At 45.5% G+C, this 24439-nt stretch overlaps 1 protein-coding gene across 1 annotated transcript; it reads right to left on the minus strand.

Moving 5' to 3' along the window:
- Positions 1–15481: 15481 nt before the first annotated feature.
- LOC114604323 (ferritin heavy chain A-like) lies at positions 15482–17339 on the minus strand. The gene is made up of 4 exons (XM_028744357.2): positions 17193–17339; positions 16436–16582; positions 16177–16302; positions 15482–15671 (listed from the first exon to the last, which is right to left on the minus strand). Exons 1-4 carry the CDS (start codon positions 17292–17294, stop codon positions 15516–15518), a joined length of 531 nt encoding a protein of 176 aa, XP_028600190.1. The 5' UTR covers positions 17295–17339; the 3' UTR covers positions 15482–15515.
- Positions 17340–24439: the final 7100 nt, after the last annotated feature.

Below are 24439 nucleotides of genomic sequence, written 5' to 3' on the forward strand. Positions count from 1 at the left end.
GCACACATGTTGGCGTGATTCTACAGCCAACCTCCTTAAGTTTCTTCCCTATTAATCATCAGCATCCACCATTCCGTAGCCGTGCCACCACCTCCCTCCTACAACTGCGCAGAAGCACTCCCCCACAAATCCGCTGCTGGAAGCTTCCTTGCTCCCAGGTGTATTGCCGTGCAGGTAGATGGACAAATTGGTTTCTCTCCATTTTGTCATTTTTCCAATCGTCAGTTCCACCCACTCCATTTCCACATCAGTTTGTCATTTTGAATACTGGAACTAGGCGAACCATTGAGTCTCACTGTCAGGCAGCTTCTGATGTTCCTACTGGATTCTTCCCAGAGTCCTCTGAGCCCGAAATCACGTCTAATGGAATGGCATACCGCCCAAAACAAGCATGGTCTGTAATCAGTTATTTTGATTGATTAAGGTGCATGTGAACTGGAGAAGACGCAAGGGAAAAACAACTCACAAATGCCATCTGCCTTATTGATTGAGAGCAGTGAAAAGATAGTTATAAATGTAACTGGACAGTATTTGGCACGCCAGTTGTCCAGCTTAGCATCTGAACTGCAAGCTTGGCTAAGACCATCTCTGGTATAATCTCCTTGAATTGATATTCTCCTGCAAATCTCCTCCTTATACTTTAATCAGGGGTCAGCAAACTTTTTCAACAGGGGGCTGGTCCACTATCCCTCAGACCCTGGGGGGGGGGGCAGACTATATTTTGAAGAAGAAAAAATTGAATGAATTCCTATGCCCCACAAATAACCCAGAGATGCATTTTAAATAAAAGGACACATTCTACTCATGTAAAAACATGCTGATTCCTGGACCATCCGCGGGCCAGGTTGAGAAGGCGATTGGGCTGGATCCGACCCCCGGGCCTTAGTTTGCCTACCTATGCTTTAAATGCAAGTTGCTCCAATCCAATTCTAATTGTGTGTTTCAAAAGGGAGGGGGCACTTGTGATAGACGTGGTAGAATGTGGATGGAGATGCTTAATTGAAAAATGGTGCAGGTGCAGATATTGTCCATGTTAGCGGCAGACTGACTCCCGAAAAGGCTTGGTACCTTTGAATGGGCTGTAAAGAAGTACCCTGTTGAGGATAATACTGCTAAATAACTCATAACACATTTAATGACTGCAACTCGACTTACCATGATGAAGAATTGGAGGACTCTGAATACAGACATAATTCGATATGTGGTTGGTGAAAATATGGGACATTGCTCTGATGGACAAATGAACTGACAGGATGCGGGGACACAGAACCAGTACAAAGACAAGTGCCTTTCAAATGAGATGCTTTGATTTTCTTTGGAATGGTGCCGTGAAAGAACATGGATTCAGAACTCCTACAATTTGCGGCAGACTGTGGATGGATACATTCCTTTAAAATTTAACTGAAGATGGAACATATCATTTCTGTAGTTTTCCTCTGCAACTATTCTGCACAGGGTGGGGGGGGGGACACCAGACAATTTTGTTTATCCCGTTTTGTTTTGTTTATCCTGTTTTAAAGCACAACCACATCTTGCATAGGGCTTACATTCCAGGGATGATGTATATGCAAAAGCATGTATACTCAAAGCGCTCCCTTGGAACCAAGCATGTGCAAACACACCTAGCCTTGCAGAGCTGAGCCCTTGAGCCCCAAGCAAGGCAGATAGCTTAAAAGCTCCTCTTGTGCTGAGTTTTCCCAGTGCGAAAAGAGTTTTAAAGCTCTCTGCCTTGTATGCACTTAACTTGTGGGATTTCAACCAGCCTGTTGAAACTGTGTGAGTTAAATGAGCGCTAAGATGCAAACATACCGGACCTGGAAAGATAAACTCTTATTATTATTATTTTAAAAATGAGAGAGAGATATACTCTGAACAAAATGGGAGCAGTAAGACTGCTGCAAACTATTCATACCCCACCAGAAATGTTGGAGGGTATGTCTTTCTAGGACAGGGTGAGAGACCTCTGACCCACACGCCAAACTTGGCTCCCCAGGCCTCCCCATTCAGCCAACAAGGCAGTTTGGGGAAAGCTGCACGCACCATATATATCAGGTGCGGGGGTGGAATTTCTCAAGTACAGAGGCTCACACCAAATTTCCAGTTGTTCAGACTTCATTCAGTAATGCATTACCAGGCAGAGTTCAAAGAGTCTGCAAGAACATTTTCACCAGGGCACACACTATACAGTGGTACCTCAGGTTAAGAACTTAATTCATTCTGGAGGTCCATTCTTAACCTGAAACTCTTCTTAACCTGAGGTACCACTTTAGCTAATGGGGCCTCCTGCTGCCGCCGCACGATTTCTGTTCTCATCCTGAAGCAAAGTTCTTAACCCGAGGTACTATTTCTGGGTTAGCGGAGTCTGTAACCTGAAGCGTCTGTAACCCGAGGTACCACTGTACAGTCATACCTCGGGTTGAAGTAGCTTTGGGATAAGTATTTTTAGGTTGTGCACTGCGAAGTAATGGTGTGTGTTACTTCTGGGTTTCTCTGCTTGCGCATGCACAGATGGTCAAAATGACATCATGCACACACGCAGAAGTGCAGACACGCGGGCATGGGTTGCGTTCACTTCTGGATGCGAACGGGGCTCCGGAACGGATCCCGTTCACATCCAGAGGTACCACTGTATAGGCAAATATATATTGTCTTAATTGTTTATCCTCTACTCAACCACCTTCTGCCACTCCAGTACTTCACTACCTTTCATCCAATTGCAGTGCATAATATAGAATATAGGGCCCATACATTTCCCCTTTAACTAGTTCTTGTATTCCTGTTTACGTGACATTGGCCTCACTAATAAGGGTCCTAACAGTAATTCACACTCACAGCTAAGAACAGGGCTTCAAAGGAACAACTGCAAGCTTAAATTGGGCTCCCAGTTGTTCTGCTCCTGGAGCCAAGGCTAATGTGCAGTGAGAGCATACTTTGTTCAAAGAGGAGGAAGCTGTTTCCATGCAATGAAAACGACTTATCCCTCCCAGCTCTGTGCTTTGAAGTAGCCTGCTCTGCTCCTTAAACCTTGGATTTCTGAAGGAACAGCACAGGGCCACCGGCAAAGGGTTTTCAAACAGCCCTGGGACACAAAATTGAAACGTTTCATGATCAACCAGAATAAACAACAGATACAGAAATGCTTAAGGGTCACGATAATAAAGCACATCTATAAGCTATCTGGGCTTGTGGCAGCATCCCAACCTACAAACAATAAAAGAACGCTATCTTAAATGATTATTAAGAGCTTAGTTCTGTAAAAGTGGAGGAAACTCCAGCTATCATAGATGAGGGGGAAACAGTGGCCCCCAAACATATTATTCCTGATGTCAACGTTTCCATCAGTTAAATTTCCTCAATTGTAGAAAACGATAAGAGGAAAAATATCGTCAGAGCAGAACAGTTGCGTTTTGAGTCCCACAAAGCCACCCCCAAAAAAATTCACACTTCACACATCAATTTTTGTTTAAGGTTTTTGGCATAATTTTGGCCACAACTTTATTCAAAATACAAAAAATGTGAGTGGTTGCTTAGGCATTGGTTATGACTATCTGTCCTTGCCCTCAAGGACAGAGCTGGCCCTTCCGGACACCAACGGAAGCCAGCGTGGGAAACAAGTATTGGGTGAGAAAATGAAGCTGGGCAACAGTCCGTCACTTCTCACCCTCATGTTCCTGTGGGGCTTGCACGGCCCAAGTCCGATGCCAGGGACAAGGACGAAAAGAATGGCAAGCCCCTGGATTCCTTTAACGGAATTCCCTTTCGGCATCATTTGGAGGGGTAGGCACTTACCCCTCTAAGCACCAATTTAACCAATGCCTAACCGCCAACCTTACAAGTTGTGACGATTTGCTACACAGTAGGCAAAAACCAAGTGGCACCAGCCAATCAGCCAGATGGCAAAATTCCTACCAGGCCCCCGCTCCAAGGCGGACGACCCCATGACAGGCATAGCAAGGTCAAGCGATCAAGGGGGAAAACCCCCCCCCCAAAAAAACCCCACCCTATTAAAGGGAGGGAGGGCGGGTGATCCGATGCAAAACGGCCAAGAGGACGTCCAATGTCTGGCCCCTGTATTTAAAGACTCTGACCCCTCCTCCAAATTGGCAACAATCGAAACTCCCCAGCAACCCAATTTTAACCACTTAAAGGCTTGGGTTTCTCCAAATCTGCCCAGTAACGTGAGGGTGGCTTGTTCCCCCAACCGCAACACGTGTTCTCTGTTAGGGAGAACACGCTCTAACAAAAATCTAAATCAGAAAATATGCTTTATGGAGTGGGAGTTATAAAGAGATCTTATAAGGCCTCAAAAATAGCAGCGACATTAGAATCGTTTGGAAGGAACCATAATCAAGTGCTATCAGCAGAAAAAGAATTGTACAAGTCTTTAAAAGCAACCACAGGCCAAAAAGAACACAACAATATTAATGTAGTCGGTGTGACTTTATTGATTACACAAATAATGAGGCATATGGTAGAACAGTACCCACAGTTTACAACATTGTCTGGCATGCATGAAATGTATTTTAATTGTTTCCCCATCACCCTGTTCCTCTCCCCTTCCTATAAATGTCTATAAATTCTAACTGCCCAGGAAGACTCCCTGAGTGAGTGCTTGAGGGCCCTGCTCCTTCCTGCCACTTACCATCTGGCCTGGGGCGGGGCCTGGGGCCTCATAAGGACTGCGTGCGGCTTGCGGCCTGCTGCCCAGGAAGACTCCCTGAGTGAGTGCTTGAGGGCCCTGCTCCTTCCTGCCACTTACCATCTGGCCTGGGGCGGGGCCTGGGGCCTCATAAGGACTGCGTGCGGCTTGCGGCCTGCTGCCCAGGAAGACTCCCTGAGTGAGTGCTTGAGGGCCCTGTTCCTTCCTGCCACTCACCATCTGGCCTGGGGCGGGGCCTGAAGGACTCACAGGGACTGCGTGCGGCTTGCGGCCTGCTGCCCAGGAAGACTCCCTGAGTGAGTGCTTGAGGGCCCTGCTCCTTCCTGCCACTTACCATCTGGCCCAGGGCGGGGCCTGACAGGCCTCACCAGGACAGTTGTTACTGCCGGAGAGGCACAGAGTGTTTTTAAAATGTGTTTTTTTTTGTTTGTTTTTTAATTCTTTGGATTTTTTGTATGTGCGGGGTGGGGGTGGGATGGATGTTGGTTGGGCTTGGGGAATTTTTTTATTATTATTATTTTGATGTTTTTGTAATTTTTACATTTTTCGCTTGTATTGTTTTATTGGTTTTGGTTGTTTGTTTAAGGTGTTATTTTGTTTTTGTTTTTAGGGGGAGGGTTCAGGGCTGCCGGGGAGTGGGCCCCAGCCCATAAAATGGCTGGGGCATGTTCCACAGGGCGGGATGCACTGGGACAACCGATCTCAGTGATCACGGGTAGGAGGAGGAGTTACGCTAAGACCAGACCATGTCATTACAGAGGGGGCAGGTTTAGTCGTTATCTGAGGACTATTCCTGCCTCCGGGTCTGGTCCTGACCGGATGGATACTAGAATCAGCAAGGGATACCCACATGACCTGAAGGTGCTGCTGTGCAATGCCAGGTCAATGATTCATAAGACCACTGCCATCCATGACTTGATCATGGATGGAGGATTTGACCTGGCTTGTATAACAGAGACCTGGTTGGATGAAGCAGATGGGCCTGTCCTTGCCGCTGCTTGTCCACCAGGTTTCTCTTACGCACAGCAACCCAGGTCATGTGGGCGGGGAGGGGGGGTTGCAGTGATTTTTAGGAAGTCATTAGTTTGCACCAGGCGTCCTGTTGGGAAGACCCAGTTTTCTGAGTGCATGTTCTGGAAGTTGGGCAATAGGGGCAGTACAGGATTCCTTTTGGTGTACCTACCTCCCCGCTGCACCAAGGATTCCCTGCCCGAGCTGCTTCAGGTCGTGGCGGATGTTCTCCTGGAGACACCTAGCTTGGTCGTCCTAGGGGATTTTAACATCCATGCCGACACGACCTTACAAGGGGCCGCTCGGGACTTCGTGGAAAGCATGGCTTCCATGGGGCTGTCCCTGAATAAGTCTGGCCCAACCCATAGCCGTGGACATGCCTTGGACCTGGTGTTTACCTCTATGGATGTTGGTGATCTGACACTAAGTAAAAGCGAAACGAAAGAAGTGCCATGGTCAGATCACTTCCTGGTGCAACTGGACTTCTCTGCGACCCATCCCCTCTGCAGGGAGGTGGGACCAATTCGGATGGTCCGCCCCCGCCACTTAATGGATCCAAATGGTTTCCAGAGAGTGGTAGGGGATGCTTTATCCCATGTTGATGGCCTTTCAGCTGATTCCCTGGTGGCCCGCTGGAATGTGGAGTTAACCAGGGCTATTGACTGTTTGGCTCCGAAGCGCCCTCTCCGATTGCATGGAGCCCGGACAGCCCCGTGGTTTTCCACGGATCTGAGGGCAATGAAACAATCGTTGAGACGGCTAGAGCGCCGGTGGCGGAGAACTCATTCCGAATCTGACCGGACACAGGTTAGAGCTCAACGTCGAGCCTACCAAGTGGCGATAGCGACGGCGAAGAAGAATTTCTTCACCGCCTCTATTGCATGTGCAGAAAACAGCAGCAGGAGACTTTTTCAGGTGGTTCACAATTTAGCGGAACCACCTGCAACATCGGGGCCCAGTACGGGCCACACGTTCTCCTGCAATGATTTTGCAAAGTTTTTTGCAGATAAAATCGCTCAGATTCGGGAAGAAGTAGACTCCACCGTGGGAGCAGGGCCGGGGCGGGAGAGTGCTAGAGTTCTGTCTAGTCAAGTTGAGTGGGATCAATTCCAATCTGTTACCTCCGAGGATGTGGACAGGCTGCTTGGACGAGTGAAACCAACCACCTGTCTCCTGGATCCTTGCCCATCCTGGCTTATAAAAGCTAGCCGGGAAGGACTGGGCAATGGGCTTCGTGGGGTGGTGAATGCTTCCCTCCGTGAGGGAGCCTTCCCAGACCCGCTGAAAGAGGCGGTTATTAAACCGCTTCTTAAAAAACCATCTTTAGATGCGGCCACGATGGCCAACTATCGCCCAGTCTCAAATCTTCCATTCCTGGGCAAGGTGATTGAGCGAGCGGTTGCCGAACAACTCCAGGCACGCCTGGAAGAAGCGGACCATTTGGATCCCTTCCAGTCGGGATTCAGGCCTCATCATGGGACTGAAACTGCCTTGGTCGCACTGGTTGATGATCTCCGGCGGGCTAGGGACAAAGGTGAGAGCTGTTTCCTAGTTCTGCTGGATCTCTCAGCGGCGTTTGATACCATCGACCATAGCATCCTTCTGGACCGTCTTGAGGGGCTGGGAGCTGGGGGCACTGTTATACAGTGGTTCCGCTCCTTCCTCCTGGGCCGTGTTCAGAAAGTGGTGGTGGGGGATGAGTGTTCAGACCCCTGGGCTCTCACTTGTGGGGTGCCTCAGGGTTCTGTCCTCTCCCCCATGCTTTTCAACATTTACATGCAGCCGCTGGGAGAGATCATCAGGAGGTTTGGGCTGGGTGTTCATCAGTATGCGGATGATACCCAGCTCTACCTCTCTTTTAAATCAGAACCAGTGAACGCGGTGAAGGTCCTGTGTGAGTGTCTGGAGGCGGTTGGAGGATGGATGGCGGCTAACAGATTGAGGTTGAATCCTGACAAGACAGAAGTACTGTTTTTGGGGGACAGGAGGCGGGCAGGTGTGGAGGATTCCCTGGTCCTGAATGGGGTAACTGTGCCCCTGAAGGACCAGGTGCGCAGCCTGGGAGTCATTTTGGACTCACAGCTGTCCATGGAGGCACAGGTCAAATCCGTGTCCAGGGCAGCTGTTTACCAGCTCCATCTGGTACGTAGGCTGAGACCCTATCTGCCTGCGGACTGTCTCGCCAGAGTGGTACATGCTCTGGTTATCTCCCGCTTGGACTACTGCAATGCACTCTACGTGGGGCTACCTTTGAAGGTGACTCGGAAACTACAACTAATCCAGAATGCGGCAGCTAGACTGGTGACTGGGAGCGGCCGCCGAGACCATATAACACCGGTCTTGAAAGACTTGCATTGGCTCCCAGTACGTTTCCGAGCACAATTCAAAGTGTTGGTGCTGACCTTTAAAGCCCTAAACGGCCTCGGTCCAGTATACCTGAAGGAGCGTCTCCACCCCCATCATTCTGCCCGGACGCTGAGGTCCAGCGCCGAGGGCCTTCTGGCGGTTCCCTCATTGCGAGAAGCAAAGCTACAGGGAACCAGGCAGAGGGCCTTCTCGGTAGTGGCGCCCACCCTGTGGAACGCCCTTCCAGCAGATGTCAAAGTGATAAATAACTACCTGACATTCAAGAGACATCTTAAGGCAGCCCTGTTCAGGGAAGTTTTTAACATGTGATATTTTATTGTATTTTTGGTTTTTATGGAAGCCGCCCAGAGTGGCTGGGGAGGCCCAGCCAGATGGGCGGGGTATAAATAATAAATTATTATTATTATTATTATTATAACTGCTATTGTTACAAAATACCTTTTGCTCATTGTCACCAATCTAAGCAATACACATTAGACTATGTGCATCATTTCATATCTGTAATGATTGTGGTATATACAATTTGACACAATTTTGTTAATAGGTTCAGAAACCTTTATCTGAGTGTTTATTGTTGTTTTATTTTTATGCTTTTATTTTGTGTAATGGTTGCATGCCATAAACTCAACTGAGAAACAGAATTGTACAAGTCTCAATTATGGGAATGACTTTAGTTCAAACCAAAGAAGCTTGTAAATTATCTACTTTCCTCCACTAAATCAATACTAAAGATTTGGGGTAATTGTTCTCCAAAGCTAACTTCAACTTTATCCCCTTTAGCTTAATTCTTAAAATAAAAAATAAAAAATAAATGGCGGTATAACAATGCAAAGACGACAGACTATCAACAAGGATATCTGGAAAGGACTCAATTGGGGAAGATAGTATGAGCAAAGTCACAATATATCCTATGAAGGTGCCAAAGAAGTAACAAATCAAGTTTCATTATTTTTTTCAATTGAACAATGGAAATTAAACTTTTTTTTTCAGATGAATAATTGCTGTTTAACATGGAACTCCACATCTTACTAAGTCTTTTGAGAAGTTTTTATGAAAAATCTGATAACACACACACACACACACACACACACACACACACAATTCTCTCCTATTCGAGAAAAAAATGGGAATGAGACCTTCTGAACTTAAATCAATCATAGAAGAAGACTGGGACTAGCTGTTCAAAAACGTTTTAGTGGTATTACTAAAGGCAGATCTAAAAGAAAACTATTTCAAAGTTATATTTCAATAGTATCTAATGCCACATAACTTATAGTCAAAGCTCTGTACTGCTTGAGGTATAAAAGGACCTGGAGCTGCAGGCAATTTTGGTCAAAAATGTTGGGTATAATACAGGAAATTATGGGTTCTGATCTGCCCAGGAATCGTAAAACAGTTATTGGAATGCTCTGATCTGATTGTTTTCTCCCGCTCCAGAAGCTAGGACCCAAACCAATGGCTTCAACTTGCAAGAAAGGAGATTATGACCAAACATCAGGAAGAACTTTCTAACGGGAAGAGCTGTTTGACAGTGGAACGCAGAATCCATTTTTGTCACCCTATTCTTAGTTTCCATACAATAGGTATATAGTTCAAAAGAATATTCTTTGCTGAAAGATTTAACTTTTTCTGCACAGTCATAGTTATGCAGACCAGCACTTTCTTCCAGAATTTAGTTAAGCACAGAACACTGTACAAGAATAGGTTTCAGAAGGCCTCTCCAATGCTACCCAGACAGTGGGAAAGTATTTTAGCCTTGATACCAGAGGTGTCAATGGATCTTAAATTAAGACAAATACAACAGAAAATAATATTTAGAATCTATTGGTCTCCTTTATGGTCATACAAAAAGGTACCAGCTAAAACCTTTCAACTATCTTGAAAGTAATGTAAATTGAGGGTTGAGTCTCGCCCTTGAGAATCTCATATATTTCTGCCCTCTCCATTTGGCCCTTGTTGGGCTCCAAACTTGCTTCTCACTAAATGGTGGAGATTGATTGGGGGGGGGGGCAGGAGAGATAGAAAAGAGATATTTGACAAAGCACCTATCTAAATATATAGTTTTTGGAGCCAAGAACCTGGAGATGGAAGATAACTGGGCTCACCTGCAGGCTGAAATACAAGCCAGTTTCTAATTAGGCATAGCTGCTGGTGTTGGACCAGAAATAATTCTAAAGGAAATAATTGCCTTGTTTTCTCTCGGCCTGTACACCCACAGTTCAGCTGAAGAAAGACAAATTGAACACATCTGTGCCCTGGCACAGCACAGAAGATCTTGGGATTGGGATTGATTACACACTAAGCATGAGGCAGCGGTGTGATGACTCTACAGACTGCAACTCCCATCGTCTCTAGCTAGCAGGACCAGTGGTCTGGGATGATGGGAATTGTAGTCCAAAAACCAGCTGGAGACCCAAGTTTGGGAAACCTTGGTCTACACTGTGTGGCAGTAGCTCTCCAGGGTATTAGACAGGGGTCAGTTTCAGTGCTACCTAGAGATAGCAGGGATTGATCCTTCTGCATTCAAAGGAAATGCTTTGCAACTGAGGCATGGCCCTTCCCAAGGTGCTGTGGTTATTAGGGCATGTTTTCAACTTTCCAGTTCCAAAAATGAGGGGCGCTAAAAAGGTGTAACATGACTTGGGAATTCAAAATATATTTTGGTTAAGTGAATACAGTATGATTTGGTTTTGCTTGGTAAGTAAAAGGTCTGCAAAATTGCACAGAAATCATTAAAAATGATTGCCAAGTACTTGCAGTCATATTATATCTTAATATTTGTTGTTGTTGTTTAGCATTATCTGACATTTTCAGAAGATAAAATCACAAGTCTTTGGTTTCCTGAAAGCAGTTTATTTGCTTCTTCATCAAATGCAGACTTACCCAGCTAAATGTTATCCAATCACCAAAAAATAATGGCAGATTAGAATTCCTCACAATCAAAAATAGATATTTAAGACTGCTCACTGAAGAAATTTGCAAATATCAAGTTTTGCTCCTTAAAATGGCACACCCTAAAATGACATCCCCATTGGATACGATTTCCCAGCCTGGCCCAACAGTCAGAGCCAGGTGTGTTGACTGGCTGGTATGCTCACACACTGTGAGATAGGACTGTTCTGCCCTGTATTTGTCACATGCAGCATTGCTTTCATTCACCTGCACTTCATCTTCCAGCAAAAGCTACATTATTCATAGACTCATAGAATCACAGATTTGGAAGGGACCCCAAGGGTCATCTAGTCCAACCCCTGCTGTCCCCACTGGCAAAATGATATAACTTGTGAAATCGATTATGCACATTAAGTACACTGTTGTTATTCCACCCCATTCATGACAATGCAAAGGAAACACAATGCAAATGGGGAAGAAGAAAACCATAATCAATTACATATACCACAATCAATTATATATAATTTGTGGGCTAAAAGCAAGAACAGCAAATACCGATCAAATTTGCTGGACTGATGTCCAGACAAATAACAACAACAACAACAACAACAACAACAACAACAACAACAACAACAGCAACAACTTATTTATACCCCGCCCATCAGGCTGGGTTTCCCAAGACACTCTGGACGGCTCCCAACATAATATTAAAAACACAATAAAACATCAAATATTAAAAACTTCCAATAATAATAATAATAATAATAATAATAATAATAATAATAATTTATAAGTGAATAAGTGAATGACAGCAACTTCTGCTGCTGTTCCTGTTTTACGTCTGAATTCTTTGACAGCCCTACTCTTGGATTGCACTTATCTGAAATCATTTTTTAAAATTCCCTGTACAGTGGTACCTCTGGTTACGAACGCTTCTGGTTACGCACGCTTCGGGTTACGAGCTCCGCTAATCTGGAAGTACTTGCTCCTGGTTGCGAACTTTGAACCAGGATGCAAGCAGAAGTTGTGCGCCAGAGGTGTGCGCAGCGGGAAGCGCCATTAGCGAAAGCGCGCCTCAGGATAAGAATGGTTTCAGCTTAAGAACGGACATCTGGAACGAATTAAGTTTGTAACCAGAGGTACCACTGTACTCAAAACAGTTGTCCTGTTAAAAAGTTAATATTATTTTTAAGAAATTCTTCTCTAGCATGGTTGTTTTAATTCTAAAACATTTTCTCATATAAGAGTGAAAGTGGGGAATACTCCAAGGAATGGACAGAAGAAGGAAGGGCAGAGAGACTCTAGATGTCTCTCTAAAACTGTGCCAAGTCTCCATCTAAATGTCTTTGTTAATAACTCCTGTGTTCCACTGCCTCCCACACTTTCATCAAACTCATGTTCATAGCTTTGAGAACACTGTCCCACCATCTCGTCCTCTGTCGTCCTCTTCTCCTTGTGCCCTCCATCTTTCCCAACATCAGGGTCTTTTCCAGGGAGTCTTCTCTTCTCATGAGGTGGCCAAAGTATTGGAGCCTCAGCTGTCCAGTCAAAGGCGACTATGGGGTTGTGGCACTCACTTTCTGGCCAAGGGAGTCGGCATTTGTCCACAGACAGCTTTCTGGATCATGTGGCCAGCAGGACTAAACCGCTTCTGGCACAATGGAACACTGTGACAAAAGCCAGAGCACATGGAAATGCCATTTACCTTCCTGCCGCAGTGGTACCTATTTGTCTACTTGCACTGGCGTGCTTTTGAACTGCTAGGTTGGCAGGAGCTGGGACAGAGCAATGGGAGCTCACCCCGTCATGGGGATTCGAACCACCGACCCTCTAATCGGCAAGCCCAAGAGGCTCAATGGTTGAGACCACAGCACCACCCGCATCCCTAAGACTAGCACGTCTGTGGGTATCTGGTGGTCTCTCCTGGTGTCTTTTACTCAAGCACCATCAACCTGTACCCTCACAGCTCCATTTTCTAAGGCACTTAGTTCAAGAGAGCAATCGTCCATGGTTCTCCAGGGTTCCAGGTAGGAGACATTCCCAGACCCACCAGGAGATGCTAGGGATCAAACCTGGGGTTTTCTGCATACAAAGCAGATGGAGTACAAATGATCTGGCCCAGTATGAGGCAGTTTCACTTAACGGATGTGCATTTTGCTGCCACAGAGATATAGGAATTCTGTGTCAGACCTCTGGTCCTTCCAACTCAGTATTGTCTACACTGACAGGCAGCAGTTCTCCAGGGTTTCAGACAAGGATATCTCCTAGAGCTCCCTGGACATGCAGACCCTCCATGTATCCCCATTTTCTTGGGACTGTCCTGGATTTACAGAAGGCATCCCAGTTGCTGATTTGATCCCGGAATGGCCCACCTTTTCCTTAGGACGTCCCTATTTTAATTGGAGAAATGTTGGAGGGTATGGAGCTATGCGGCGCCCGAGCCAAGGAGATAAGTAAATATGCAACCTTTAGAAGACATCTGAAGGCAGCCCTGTATAGGGATTTTTAAAATTATTCTTTATGTTGTATTCTGTTTTTATAAATGTTGCAAGCCTCCTAGAGTGGCTGGGCCAACCCAGTCAGATGGGTAGGGTATTATTAATTAAATTAAGTAATATTAATATAATATTGTATAATAATAATAATAATAATAATAATAATAATAATAATAATAATAATAATAAAAATATATAGGACATCCCTATTTTCATTGGAGAAATGATGGAGTGTGTGGACATGTCAGAGACTGAACAATTATTTATTTCAGCTTTCTATATCGCCCAGGTTTTTCATGGTATATGTCAGGATGGCAAAAGAAGCATATAATGGATGAAATTAATTGCAGAAGAGAAAACTTCCTAATAGTGCCTGGCAAAATCGAAAGATCGTCAACCACCTGAATTTCAACAGGGAAGGACCACTGAATGAAGTCCACAATGCTGAACGCCCAGTGCCTGAAACATAACTCCTGTGTAAATGGGGAGTTGCCTGCAATCAGGATACCCTTAAGGAATCCTGCAAACAAGCTGTTGGAATACGTGAGGGCGGAGGCAGGTGGGTGGGAGCTGGCTGTGAGCAGACTGAGGCTGATGAAGCGGCGCTCCATTTGCCCTCATGGACCAGTCTCCATTGCCCCACCTCCACCACCATGAGTCTTCTCTATGCCAAGCAGATGTTCTACCATGGATCCCAAGCACCTTCTGCAGCAACTGGGTGAAAGAACTGGAAACGAGCTCAGTGGTTGAGATCCTGTTTTGCATGCAGAAGGTCCTAGGTTCAGCTGGCAACATCTCCAGGCAGGGCTGGGAGACACCTCATGCCTGAAACCCTGGAGAGACGCTGCCGGTTGGTGTATACAACACTGAGCTTGGTAGAGCAATGATCTGACTTGGTGTAATGCCCCTTCCTATGCTATATTTTCCTTCCACATCAAGGAAAGGAGCTGCACTTTGGAGGTGATTAGCCCCGCTGGCATGGAAATCAATCACCTAGTTCCTATTTACAGACGTTCTTGCTAATGCAGTGTGGAACTCGATGGCCTATCAGCATTTCTCACAAGCAATCAATTGCTCCATATTGCAGTGGGAAATTGTTAACTGGAGACACATCATTCTGTCCAACTTTTTTTTCTCGCTCTCAAAGTCAGGTGGAAACTACCATTCATAGACACCCAGGAAGGACAGAAGTGACCAACTGGCAACAGTAATTGGAGGACTGAGTTTAAAAGAAAACTTTGAATGCCACAGCAAAGCTTCAAAGGGAGCTTTGAACTGCTCCTGGAACATTTTGCTCATGGGCCAAGTTGTTTAACTTGAAGTGATGAGCTTGTCAGTAAAAGGATGCATGGGGAATGTGTGCCATTTTCTTTTTGTATTTCTACATTTAAATATTTAGCCTTCTGAAGGGAATATTCTCATGGAGAGTAAGTACTGAAAGCATTCTGTAAATACCAACTGGGTTTATTCTGCAAGTTCATTAGTTTTCTAAAACAACGCAACACCGATTGATTGGAGAGACTGCTTCAGGCAAACAAGAGAACTGAAGTGTGCTGGCTGCGACATGAACTTTCTCAGTATCTTATGCAACCACTATTGAAGTTTCCAATCTCAAGGTGGCTTAAGAACTTGAGAGACCTGCTGAATGAGACCCAAGGCCCATCTAGTCCAGCCCCCAGTTCTCTGACCAACCGATGTCTATGGTTCATATGCATTTTAGGCCACCCATAAAATCTTCAAGAAGGCTACAGGGCAGTAAGTGTAATTTATTCACATTTATATCCAACCTCTTTTCCATCCTAGAAACCAAGGCATCATATGTGGTTCTGAAGTAGCTGCCTATCCAAGTACAGATCAGATCCAGACCTGCTTTACTTCAAAGTAGTAGTGGACTTATGTACCTTCAGACCACACCCTGGCCCGAGTGCATTTGGGTTGTCCCACTCCATTTTGCCAAAGAGCTTCCAACAAAAGTTCACCCCTAACCAGAACACCACATGACTACAGATTCATGCCAATAATTTATTTTATTCTTGAACATTACACTACACAAACTTGACTTTTCTCTTTTTCTAAAGTGATGAGAGGATTCAGCTGCTGCTCTTCAAACTGAGCTTGTCAAACAGGTACTCCCCTGAGCCATTCTGGGGCAGTCCCAGGCGCTTCAGGTTTGTGAGGTGGTCTCCCAGCTGCTTGATGACCTTCACCTCTTCCTCCAGGAACTCAGACTCCAGGAAGTCACACAGCTGAAAGGTGAAAGACAAGCAATGGTCAACTGCACATATTATTCACCGTAAGCTATGGACAAAGAGAATCTACCACCCTACAGATGTTGGATTTCAGATCAAACCAGCCTGCCTGAACAGTGATTAGTGTTTGTGATAGCTGCAATCCAACCACATCTGGAGGGTCACAGATTTCCTACCCATGGTTTAAAACTTTTGTGACGCAGTTCTTAAACAAGATGTATACAAGGGGAATAAGGCATGTAGCTTCAACCTTCTCTAGATAAGCTGAACCAAATCCACCAGCCACCAATTGTGTCAAATCATGGAAGGGCTACAACCCTTCCAGTTTTTAAATGCCACAGAAAAATTAAAGATACTAGGCATTGGTACTGGTTTTATGGAAGGAAACAAACCTTGCATGTGGAATGGGCATTTTTACAGGTAGCTCAGAGCTAACTAACCCTCCTAATCTTATGAAGCACGAGGAAGGCTCCTGGAGAATGTAGCATTGTTGAGAACTTACATGAGGGTCTCCCTTCTCTGTTGCCAGCTTGTGCAGATCCAGCAAGGCCTGGTTCATCCTTTTCTCCAGCTGCAGGGCCGACTGCAGGGCATCCAGGCTGTTGCCCCACTCGTCCTTCTCTGGCTTCTGTGCCAAAAAGCAGATACAGAGACTCAGAACACCAGCCTGTGTCTTGCTACATGCAAACAGCAATATCAAATCACAACACACACTCTCCTCCCAAATGAAGCCCAGCTAAAGATCTTCCATGTTCACTTACCTTGAGGTCCTTCAGCAAGATGCGCCCCCCTCTCTTGTTCTGGTATTTCAGGAACTTGTCTGCATGCTCCCACTTTTCTTCGGACTGCTCCTTCAGGAACTTGGCCATGTGACACAAGGCAACATCATCCCGGTCAAAGTGGTAGGACTGGAAGGGGAAGGAAAAATAAAGGTCATAGTCAAATGAGGACATGTCGCCAGTATACAAGCATATCCCTTCCCACCCGGGTTTGTCCATGTATTTTGGACTCACTGTTCTCCACTTTGCATTGACACATCTGAAAAGATACTACTTGAATAGATGGCCTACTGTAGCAGTAGTACAGATAGAGAGTTGGTTGACCACCTTCAGCCCCCAGACCTGAGCTTCTCCACAAGCACCCTCCACGTAGAGGTAGTAAAAGCAAACTAAAACCCCCTCCAGTGTACTGGAAAAGCTTCCTAGTTACCATAATAACTACATTCTTACAGTGCAGAATGCTAATTATAACAATTCAGCATGGTTATTTCACTTAGGGTTCTAACAGGTCTGGAATTGAAAGACATGGTAAAGCATCAAGGGTCTACCAGACCCTGTAACTATTACAATTTATCAAAAGCACATTCTCCCACCTATTGCACACTTACTTAGAAAAACAACCCAATAAGCTACATGAGAATTGAAGCTTAACAAACATACCTAAGACTGGGGTAAATCTAAAATTACACAAACAAGTTGCAACCAGGTTCTTCCTATTAGATAGCCAAAAGTCACTTACCATAGACAGATAAACATAGCTAGCATTCAACTCCAGATTCACCAGCTGGTTCAAGGTAGCTTCACAGTCAGCATGGAAGTTCTGGCACACCTGAGAAGACATCTCTGTAGCCTAGCAAAATAAACTGAGACCAAACAACACTACAAGCCCTACACTGCTGTTGGTGTAGAAAAACGTGCAGCCCTAGTGGTTTTTATACCATTTGGGGCAGGTAACTTGTTTGTGATTAGCAGTAGAATCATCCAATAGAAATGCCAGTTGGCTCTGGGGGTGGGAGGATGACTCAGCAGAATGGGACAAAGCTAGCAGCTGATGACAGTTTGGTCTCCACCTAGTAATCAAGTCTTATTTGACCATTTTCTGCCCTTTTTTTTTTTTTAAGAGAGAGAGGGGGGATACTTAATGAGTTGTTGTTTTTGCACTACTTTCTGGGTTGTTTCCATCACAGCTGCAGGAGTTTAAGGAAGAAGCACAAATGTGTAGGGAAGAGCAAAGACTCACAGCACAATCCTAGGGCATGCCTACACAGGAACAATTCCATTGAACTCAATGGGACTTGCTTCTGAGTAGGCATGCATAGGACTACACTATGAACTTTGAAGAGATGTGCAGAGGTGGGAGTGAATTCATGCATAAGAGCAAATCTGTCACCTTCTTCATTCTCCTGCACAAGTGAAAGACGAGCATATAGGAACTCGAACTGGGTGTGTGTGCAAATTTTACAATTATTCATCATAACCTCAGATTCAGTAAGAGATACATAAGGTAAAGTATTGTACTCAGCCTTGAGGGCCAGTGTGGTGTAGTGAGACAAAAGCATGGGTAGCTATCATGGCACCCACCAGATGTTCCTGGAGTCCAACAACATCTGGAGGACAACAGGAGTCTTTCTTAGCCCATTCAGGAGATGCTGGGGTTTGGACATAGGAATTTCTTCATGCAGCCCATGCATTATTACATTTCCCCTTATGCAGGGATGAGGAATCTGTCGCCCTTCTGATGTTGTGGGACTACTGCTCCCACCGCCCTTGTTTATTGGCTGCACTAGCTTAGGCGGATGGAGGCTGGAGTTCAACAACATCTGGAGGGTCAAACGTTCCCCATCCTTGCATAGATGTCAACGTTTCCCTTTTTTAAAGGGAAATTCCCTTATTCCAAATAGGATTCCTCGCAAGAAAAGGGAAAAGTTGACAGCTATGCATCCTTGCCAAAGCCAGAGATCAATAAAGGAACGGGATAGGGGGAAACCAACTCATCACCCATGTGGATTACCATTGAACATGAGCCGTGAAAGCGCCATTCTCTACAAGTGACACCACCATGCATGGATTGGTGCAGCTCCCTTTTAGGATTTTGTATTATCCCCCTCCACACACACACACACGTAGTGGATTGTCAGGTGACAGATAGACAAGCACACATAGACAGGCTTGCGTTTTCCTCTAAATGTTTCAACATGGACTTGAAGAGCAGCAGCAGCAGCAGCAGCAACAAAAGCAATTTTATTATTTATATGCCGCCCATTTGACTGGGTTGCCCCAATCACTCTGGGCAGCTCCCCACAAAATATTAAAAACACAGTAAAATATCAACCATTAAAAACTTCCCTGAACTGGACTGCCTTCAGATGTCTTCTAAAAGTCATATAGTTGTTTATCTGTTTCACAACTAACGGGAGGGCGTTGCACAGGACGGGCACCACTACTAAGAAGGCCCTCTGCCTTGGTCCCTGTAGCTTCACATCTCACAATGAGGGACATGCCAGATGGCCCTTGGAGCTGGACCTCAGTGTCCAGGCTGGACGGTGGAGGTGAAGATTACCCCTTCGGGTATGCAGGGCTGAGGCTGTTTAGGGCTTTAAAGGTCAACACCAACACTTTGAATTGTGCTTGGAGAGTTCGAGCAAGATTTCTGTATCTCTCACTGAAGCACCAGAGGCAACTCTAGAACTCATGAACATCCAATGAAAAGGAATGTTGGAAGATCCAGGACAGATAAAATGAATTACTTCCTCGTTCAGTTAAACTATGGAACTATGGAAGGCAATGAGGACTACCAACTTGGAAAACTTTAAAAGAGGAATAAAGAAATACATGGAGAACAAAGCCATCAATGGCTACTAGCCACCATGGCTATGCTGTGCCTCTATGGATGGAAGCAGTAATGCATCTGTATTCCAGTTGCTTGGGGTGATGGTTTTGTGATGGGGTCCTGCTTATGGGTTTACAACAGGCATCTGACTGCCCACTGTGGGGACACAATGCTGGACTAGACGGCTCATTGGCCTGATCCAACAGGACTCTTGTTATGTTCTTATGACAAAGCACTAGCTTATGACATCCTGCATATCACTGGCCTTTCCAGAAAGCCCTGCATTGTGGTAAAAATAATGGCAATCTGCTGCCCTTTATTGGTACCCAAAATCTGATGCCAGGGATGGGTTACTCCCAGTCACCCTCTGTTGGTCCTATCTGGCTTCTCCTTCCGCACTATGCCATTCTGATCAATGGCTGCATTTAGGGGGAAATGTCTCAGGTGAACCTACCTCACGGGGCTATTGTGAGGATAAAGTGTGGAAATCTGAATATATATACCTCTGTAGAGGAACAGTGAGATAGAAGTGCCATTCATAAAACTGTATGAGCATGAGAACATGCAAGAGAACATGCAAAGAGCCTGCTGGATTAGGCCCATCTAGTCCAGCATCCTGTTCTCACTGTGACCAGCCAGAAGCCTGTGGGAAATTCATAAGCAGGATTCAAGTGAAAGAGCACTCTCTCCTCCTGTGAACTGGAGCAACTGGGATTCAAAATAATTAGCGCAGGCATCCCCAAACTCAGCCCTCCAGATGTTTTGGGACTACAGTTCCCATCATGCTCTGGTTATCTCCCGCTTGGACTACTGCAATGCGCTCTACGTGGGGCTACCTTTGAAGGTGACCCAGAAACTACAATTAATCCAGAATGCGGCAGCTAGACTGGTGACTGGGAGCGGCCGCCGAGACCATATAACACCGGTCTTGAAAGACCTACATTGGCTCCCAGTACGTTTCTGAGCACAATTCAAAGTGTTGGTGCTGACCTTTAAAGCCCTAAATGGCCTCAGTACAGTATATCTGAAGGAGGGTCTCCACCCCCATCGTTCTACCCAGACACTGAGGTCCACCACCGAGGGCCTTATGACGGTTCCCTCACTGCAAGAAGCCAAGTTACAGGGAACCAGGCAGAGGGCCTTCTCGGTAGTGGCGCCCTCCCTGTGGAACACCCTCCCACCAGATGTCAAAGAGAACAACAACTACCAGACTTTTAGAAGACATCTGAAGGCAGCCCTGTTTAGGGAAGCTTTTAATGTTTGATGTATTACAGTATTTTAATATATATTTTTTGGAAGCCACCCAGAGCGGCTGGGGAAGCCCAGCCAGATGGGCAGGGTATAAATAATAAATTATTAGTATTATATTATTATCATCCCTGATCACTTGTCCTGTCAGCTAGTGATGATGGGAGTTGTAGTCCTAAAACATCTGTAGGGCCGAGTTTGGGGATGCCTGCATTAGTGTCTCCAAACATGGAGGGAGAGCACTACTATACCTGAGAGTAAACCCATTGAAAAACTGGAATTTACTTCTGAGCAGATATAGAGATATAGATTGTACTGAAAGAGATTGAACATACGATTGTCAATAGGCCTTAGCAATTCCACAATGTTCACTGAACTTCACATTGGCCAGCATAGGTGCCAACTCCCTGGGGTCCTGTGTGCCCGAGCACCCACAAAATTCCCCATAATGAGGCTGAGTACCCACAAATTTCAGTGCCAGGGCCATGCATGTTGTATGGCACCCACAGCCCCAGGCACCCACAGTCACAGGTCCAAGTTGGCACTCCTGTAGTGGCCAGAATCACCTTCCAGAAATTTTCACCTGTGACTTCATCAGATGTTGCATTAGCAGAAATTCTGCAAGTGAAATCTGTCCATCTATGTGGGGAAATTGCACCAGCTGTTTTCTTAAAGATATAGGAGCCCAGCTAGAAAACAAAGAGGTCAAAGAACTTTGTTGTAGGTAGACAGTTAAATTATTAAATTTTAAAAAATATAATAATTACAAACCAACACAGTCAAAGAAAGTACAGTAAAATCAATAGTTTAGAAAAATAATAACGAAAAGGAAGGAAGAGTAATTGTGCTGCACCATCCCAAAACAATATTGTTCGGTATCTTTACATTACATGCAGCCTTTCAAACTGAAATTGGAATTTATTGTTGGGGAAACTCATAAATTAAAAATGCTGGAAGTGGGTGGGTATGGGGAGGGAGAGGAGGAGATAGTTTCCCTATGCTCAGATGCACTTTTAATGCATTTCTGTTGCTTGTAGAAATTGCTGTCAGCTACTTAAGCACAACTGCAACTTTCAGACTTCTAGATGTGCCAAAGCAGGGGTCAGCAAACTTTTTCAGCAGGGGGCTAGTCCACTGTCCCTCAGACCTTGTGGGGGGCCAGACTATATTCTGAAGGGGAAAAAATTAAACAAATTCCTATGCCCCACAAATAACCCAGAGATGCATTTTAAATAAAAGCACACATTCTACTCATGTAAAAACATGCTGATTCCTGGACAGTCTGCAGGCCGGATTGAGAAGGCAATTGGGCCGGATCCGGCCCCTGGGCCTTAGTTTGCCTACCCATGTGCCAAAGGCTTCAAAGTGCTTTACATAATGATGTGAAGGTGGAAAAAGACATCACCACACAGTTTGGGGCTATCCAATGTTTTTGGGTCCAGGGACACGTTTGCAAATGTAAAGAATTGCTGGGAATACCCAAAAATCTGACTGGGGGAAGTGCATGATGCCCAGAACGCCATTTCCAAACAGGTAAAATACCTGCAATGCCCATCTCCCCCCAAAAAAAATCCCAGACAAAGAAACAGGCACCCTACCCCCCCCCCAAAAAAACCAGGTAACTCCCCTCTTAACACAACCCCAAAAGGACCCAAAATGCATTAAAAACAATTTAGGAAGTTGGGTTTGTGAGTGCCAAAGGGGTGTTTCAAGGCATTACATTAGGGACTCCAGATGTAGTCGTTCTCCTGTGCCTTGCACCCTGTGTTTGGGGTATGCAGTACTGGTCGTGCACTGAACTCTAAATCCATCACCCAGCAGCTGATCAGCCAAGCACCTCTGTGACAGGAGATGAAAGAACAGTGGTTTTTCAGCGATCAAATGCCTGGGCAAACTATATCCTGGTCTATCTAGGAGGCTTAGTTTGGTCAGAATTGAGTGTACACTTCCAGAGTTAACACTAAATACATTACTTCTGGTAAATGAGCCAATATAACCACTAGAGGGCTGTGCAAATTTGTGTCCTGGGCTTTTTAGACTCTTCTAGCCATGTAGAAGAGGGCACATTGGTTCCCAGGTGTGATTCCCCCCCACCCCAGCTCTCCTACCCCACTAATGAGACAATAAACACTGAACTAAGTTAGAAAGGATAGTGTTGGAGAGTGTTCTCGAAGCTACCAGCATGAGTTTGACCAAACTGCAGGAGGCAGTGGAAGACAGAAGTGCCTGGCGTGCTCTGGTCCATGGGGTCACGAAGAGTCGGACACGACTAAACGACTAAACAACAACAAGTGAGAAAGGAGTTTTCTTAACCAGGAACTCTGGAAAAGGCTGACTACTGGAAAGCAGGATAATTTTGGTGTTTTGCTGGGAAACTCTGCTGAAGCTTTGCATACTCTGCGGATCATACTTTCCCCCCCTTCCAGCCATTTTCTCTTCCAGGAGGAACATAAGGAGCCATGGCACCCAGCTGGAATGGCATGATCTTGAAGCCCCATTTCCACAAAGTCTGGCAAAGAAGAGTGACCCCATCAACCTGCTAGGAAGACCCTCAGGAGGAAGTCTCACTAGGCAATGGTTCGTTGTATTGGTCCCCAGCCAGTATTTGGACCAATCAGGAAAATTGTGAGGTGTCTCACCGAATGATAGCACACAAAAGTCTGATCATCAGCCTACTACACTTTTGAGTGAGAGCTGATCCATGGTCACTTTATGTACCTTTGGGGACCATTAACTTGCTGATGAAGAAATATCATTGAAACAGTTCATTATCCCAGAAGAACTGTTGGTAGTGTTTCATAAATATAAATATATTTCATAAATATTGCCCATGTGTTACCTTTTGTGCTCCGAGCCCCAAAACCCATCCCCCATGGAAATAAAGACACAGTGGGGACAGAATTTAGTTTAAATGTTAATGGGCAAATTTTGGCCACAACTTTATTAAATACACAAATGTGACTGGTATTGACTTAGGTATTGGTATCAAAACTATAAGTGGCTCCTGCCCCACCCTGCAGGAAGCCTGGAAGGGTAAACAACCAGCAGGGGGAGCTCCATCAATGTATATTGACAGGTGCTCACCCCTGGGGTTCCCAGGGGTCCTGGCATGACCTTAGCCCCTCTCTGGGCTTCAGGCGAGATCCAGACCCCTGGATTCCTTTAACGGAATACCCTATTAATTGGAGGGGCAGGTGATAGCCGCACCTCCCCTCCCCACATTCCCAACAAACCAATGCCTAACCGCCAAACCTTGCAAAGTTGTGACGATTGCTAAGAGGTAGGCAAAAACCAAGTGGCCACAGCCAATCTGCCACATTGGGGGAAAATCCTACCCGGCCCCCGTTCCAAAATAGGCAACCAACCAAAGTCCAAAGCAAGGCCAAACATGACCTAATTAACGGGTGGGTGGGCAGGTGCTCGGCAGCGTGAAGCAAAAGGAGGTCCCTACGTCATGCTGCTAAATAAATACCCCCAACCCTCAACCTTGCCACGCTGCTGATTGCCTAAAGACCAGTGGCATAACTGTGGCATCACCGGCTTGGAGAGGCCCGTTGGGGAAGAGTTCTAGGGGCGAGCACAACATGGACCCTCTGTTAGCAGGATCCAACTTGTTGATCAGGCAAATGTACAGCGGCTGAAGGAATACTGCTTTAAGCTCATCCTTTTTCCCTGGAGAGCACCTCAAAAAAGGATAGTTTTTTTAAAAAAACAATAACAACAACCCAATGTTGGGCCCGTGTCTAGCAGGTTATGGGCCAACTGACTTCTACAAATCATAACAATATGGGAAGCAGCAAGGGTGATGCGTAGAGTTCTTGCCCTTAAACAAAAAGCATTTGCGTTTATAACATTCCACCCACGGCTTCCCTTTCTTCTTTCATTTTACCCAAGGGGCCCTGCTTCAC

The sequence above is a fragment of the Podarcis muralis genome, chromosome 9 (genome assembly GCF_964188315.1).
Source record: "Podarcis muralis chromosome 9, rPodMur119.hap1.1, whole genome shotgun sequence".
Taxonomy (NCBI): domain Eukaryota; kingdom Metazoa; phylum Chordata; class Lepidosauria; order Squamata; family Lacertidae; genus Podarcis; species Podarcis muralis.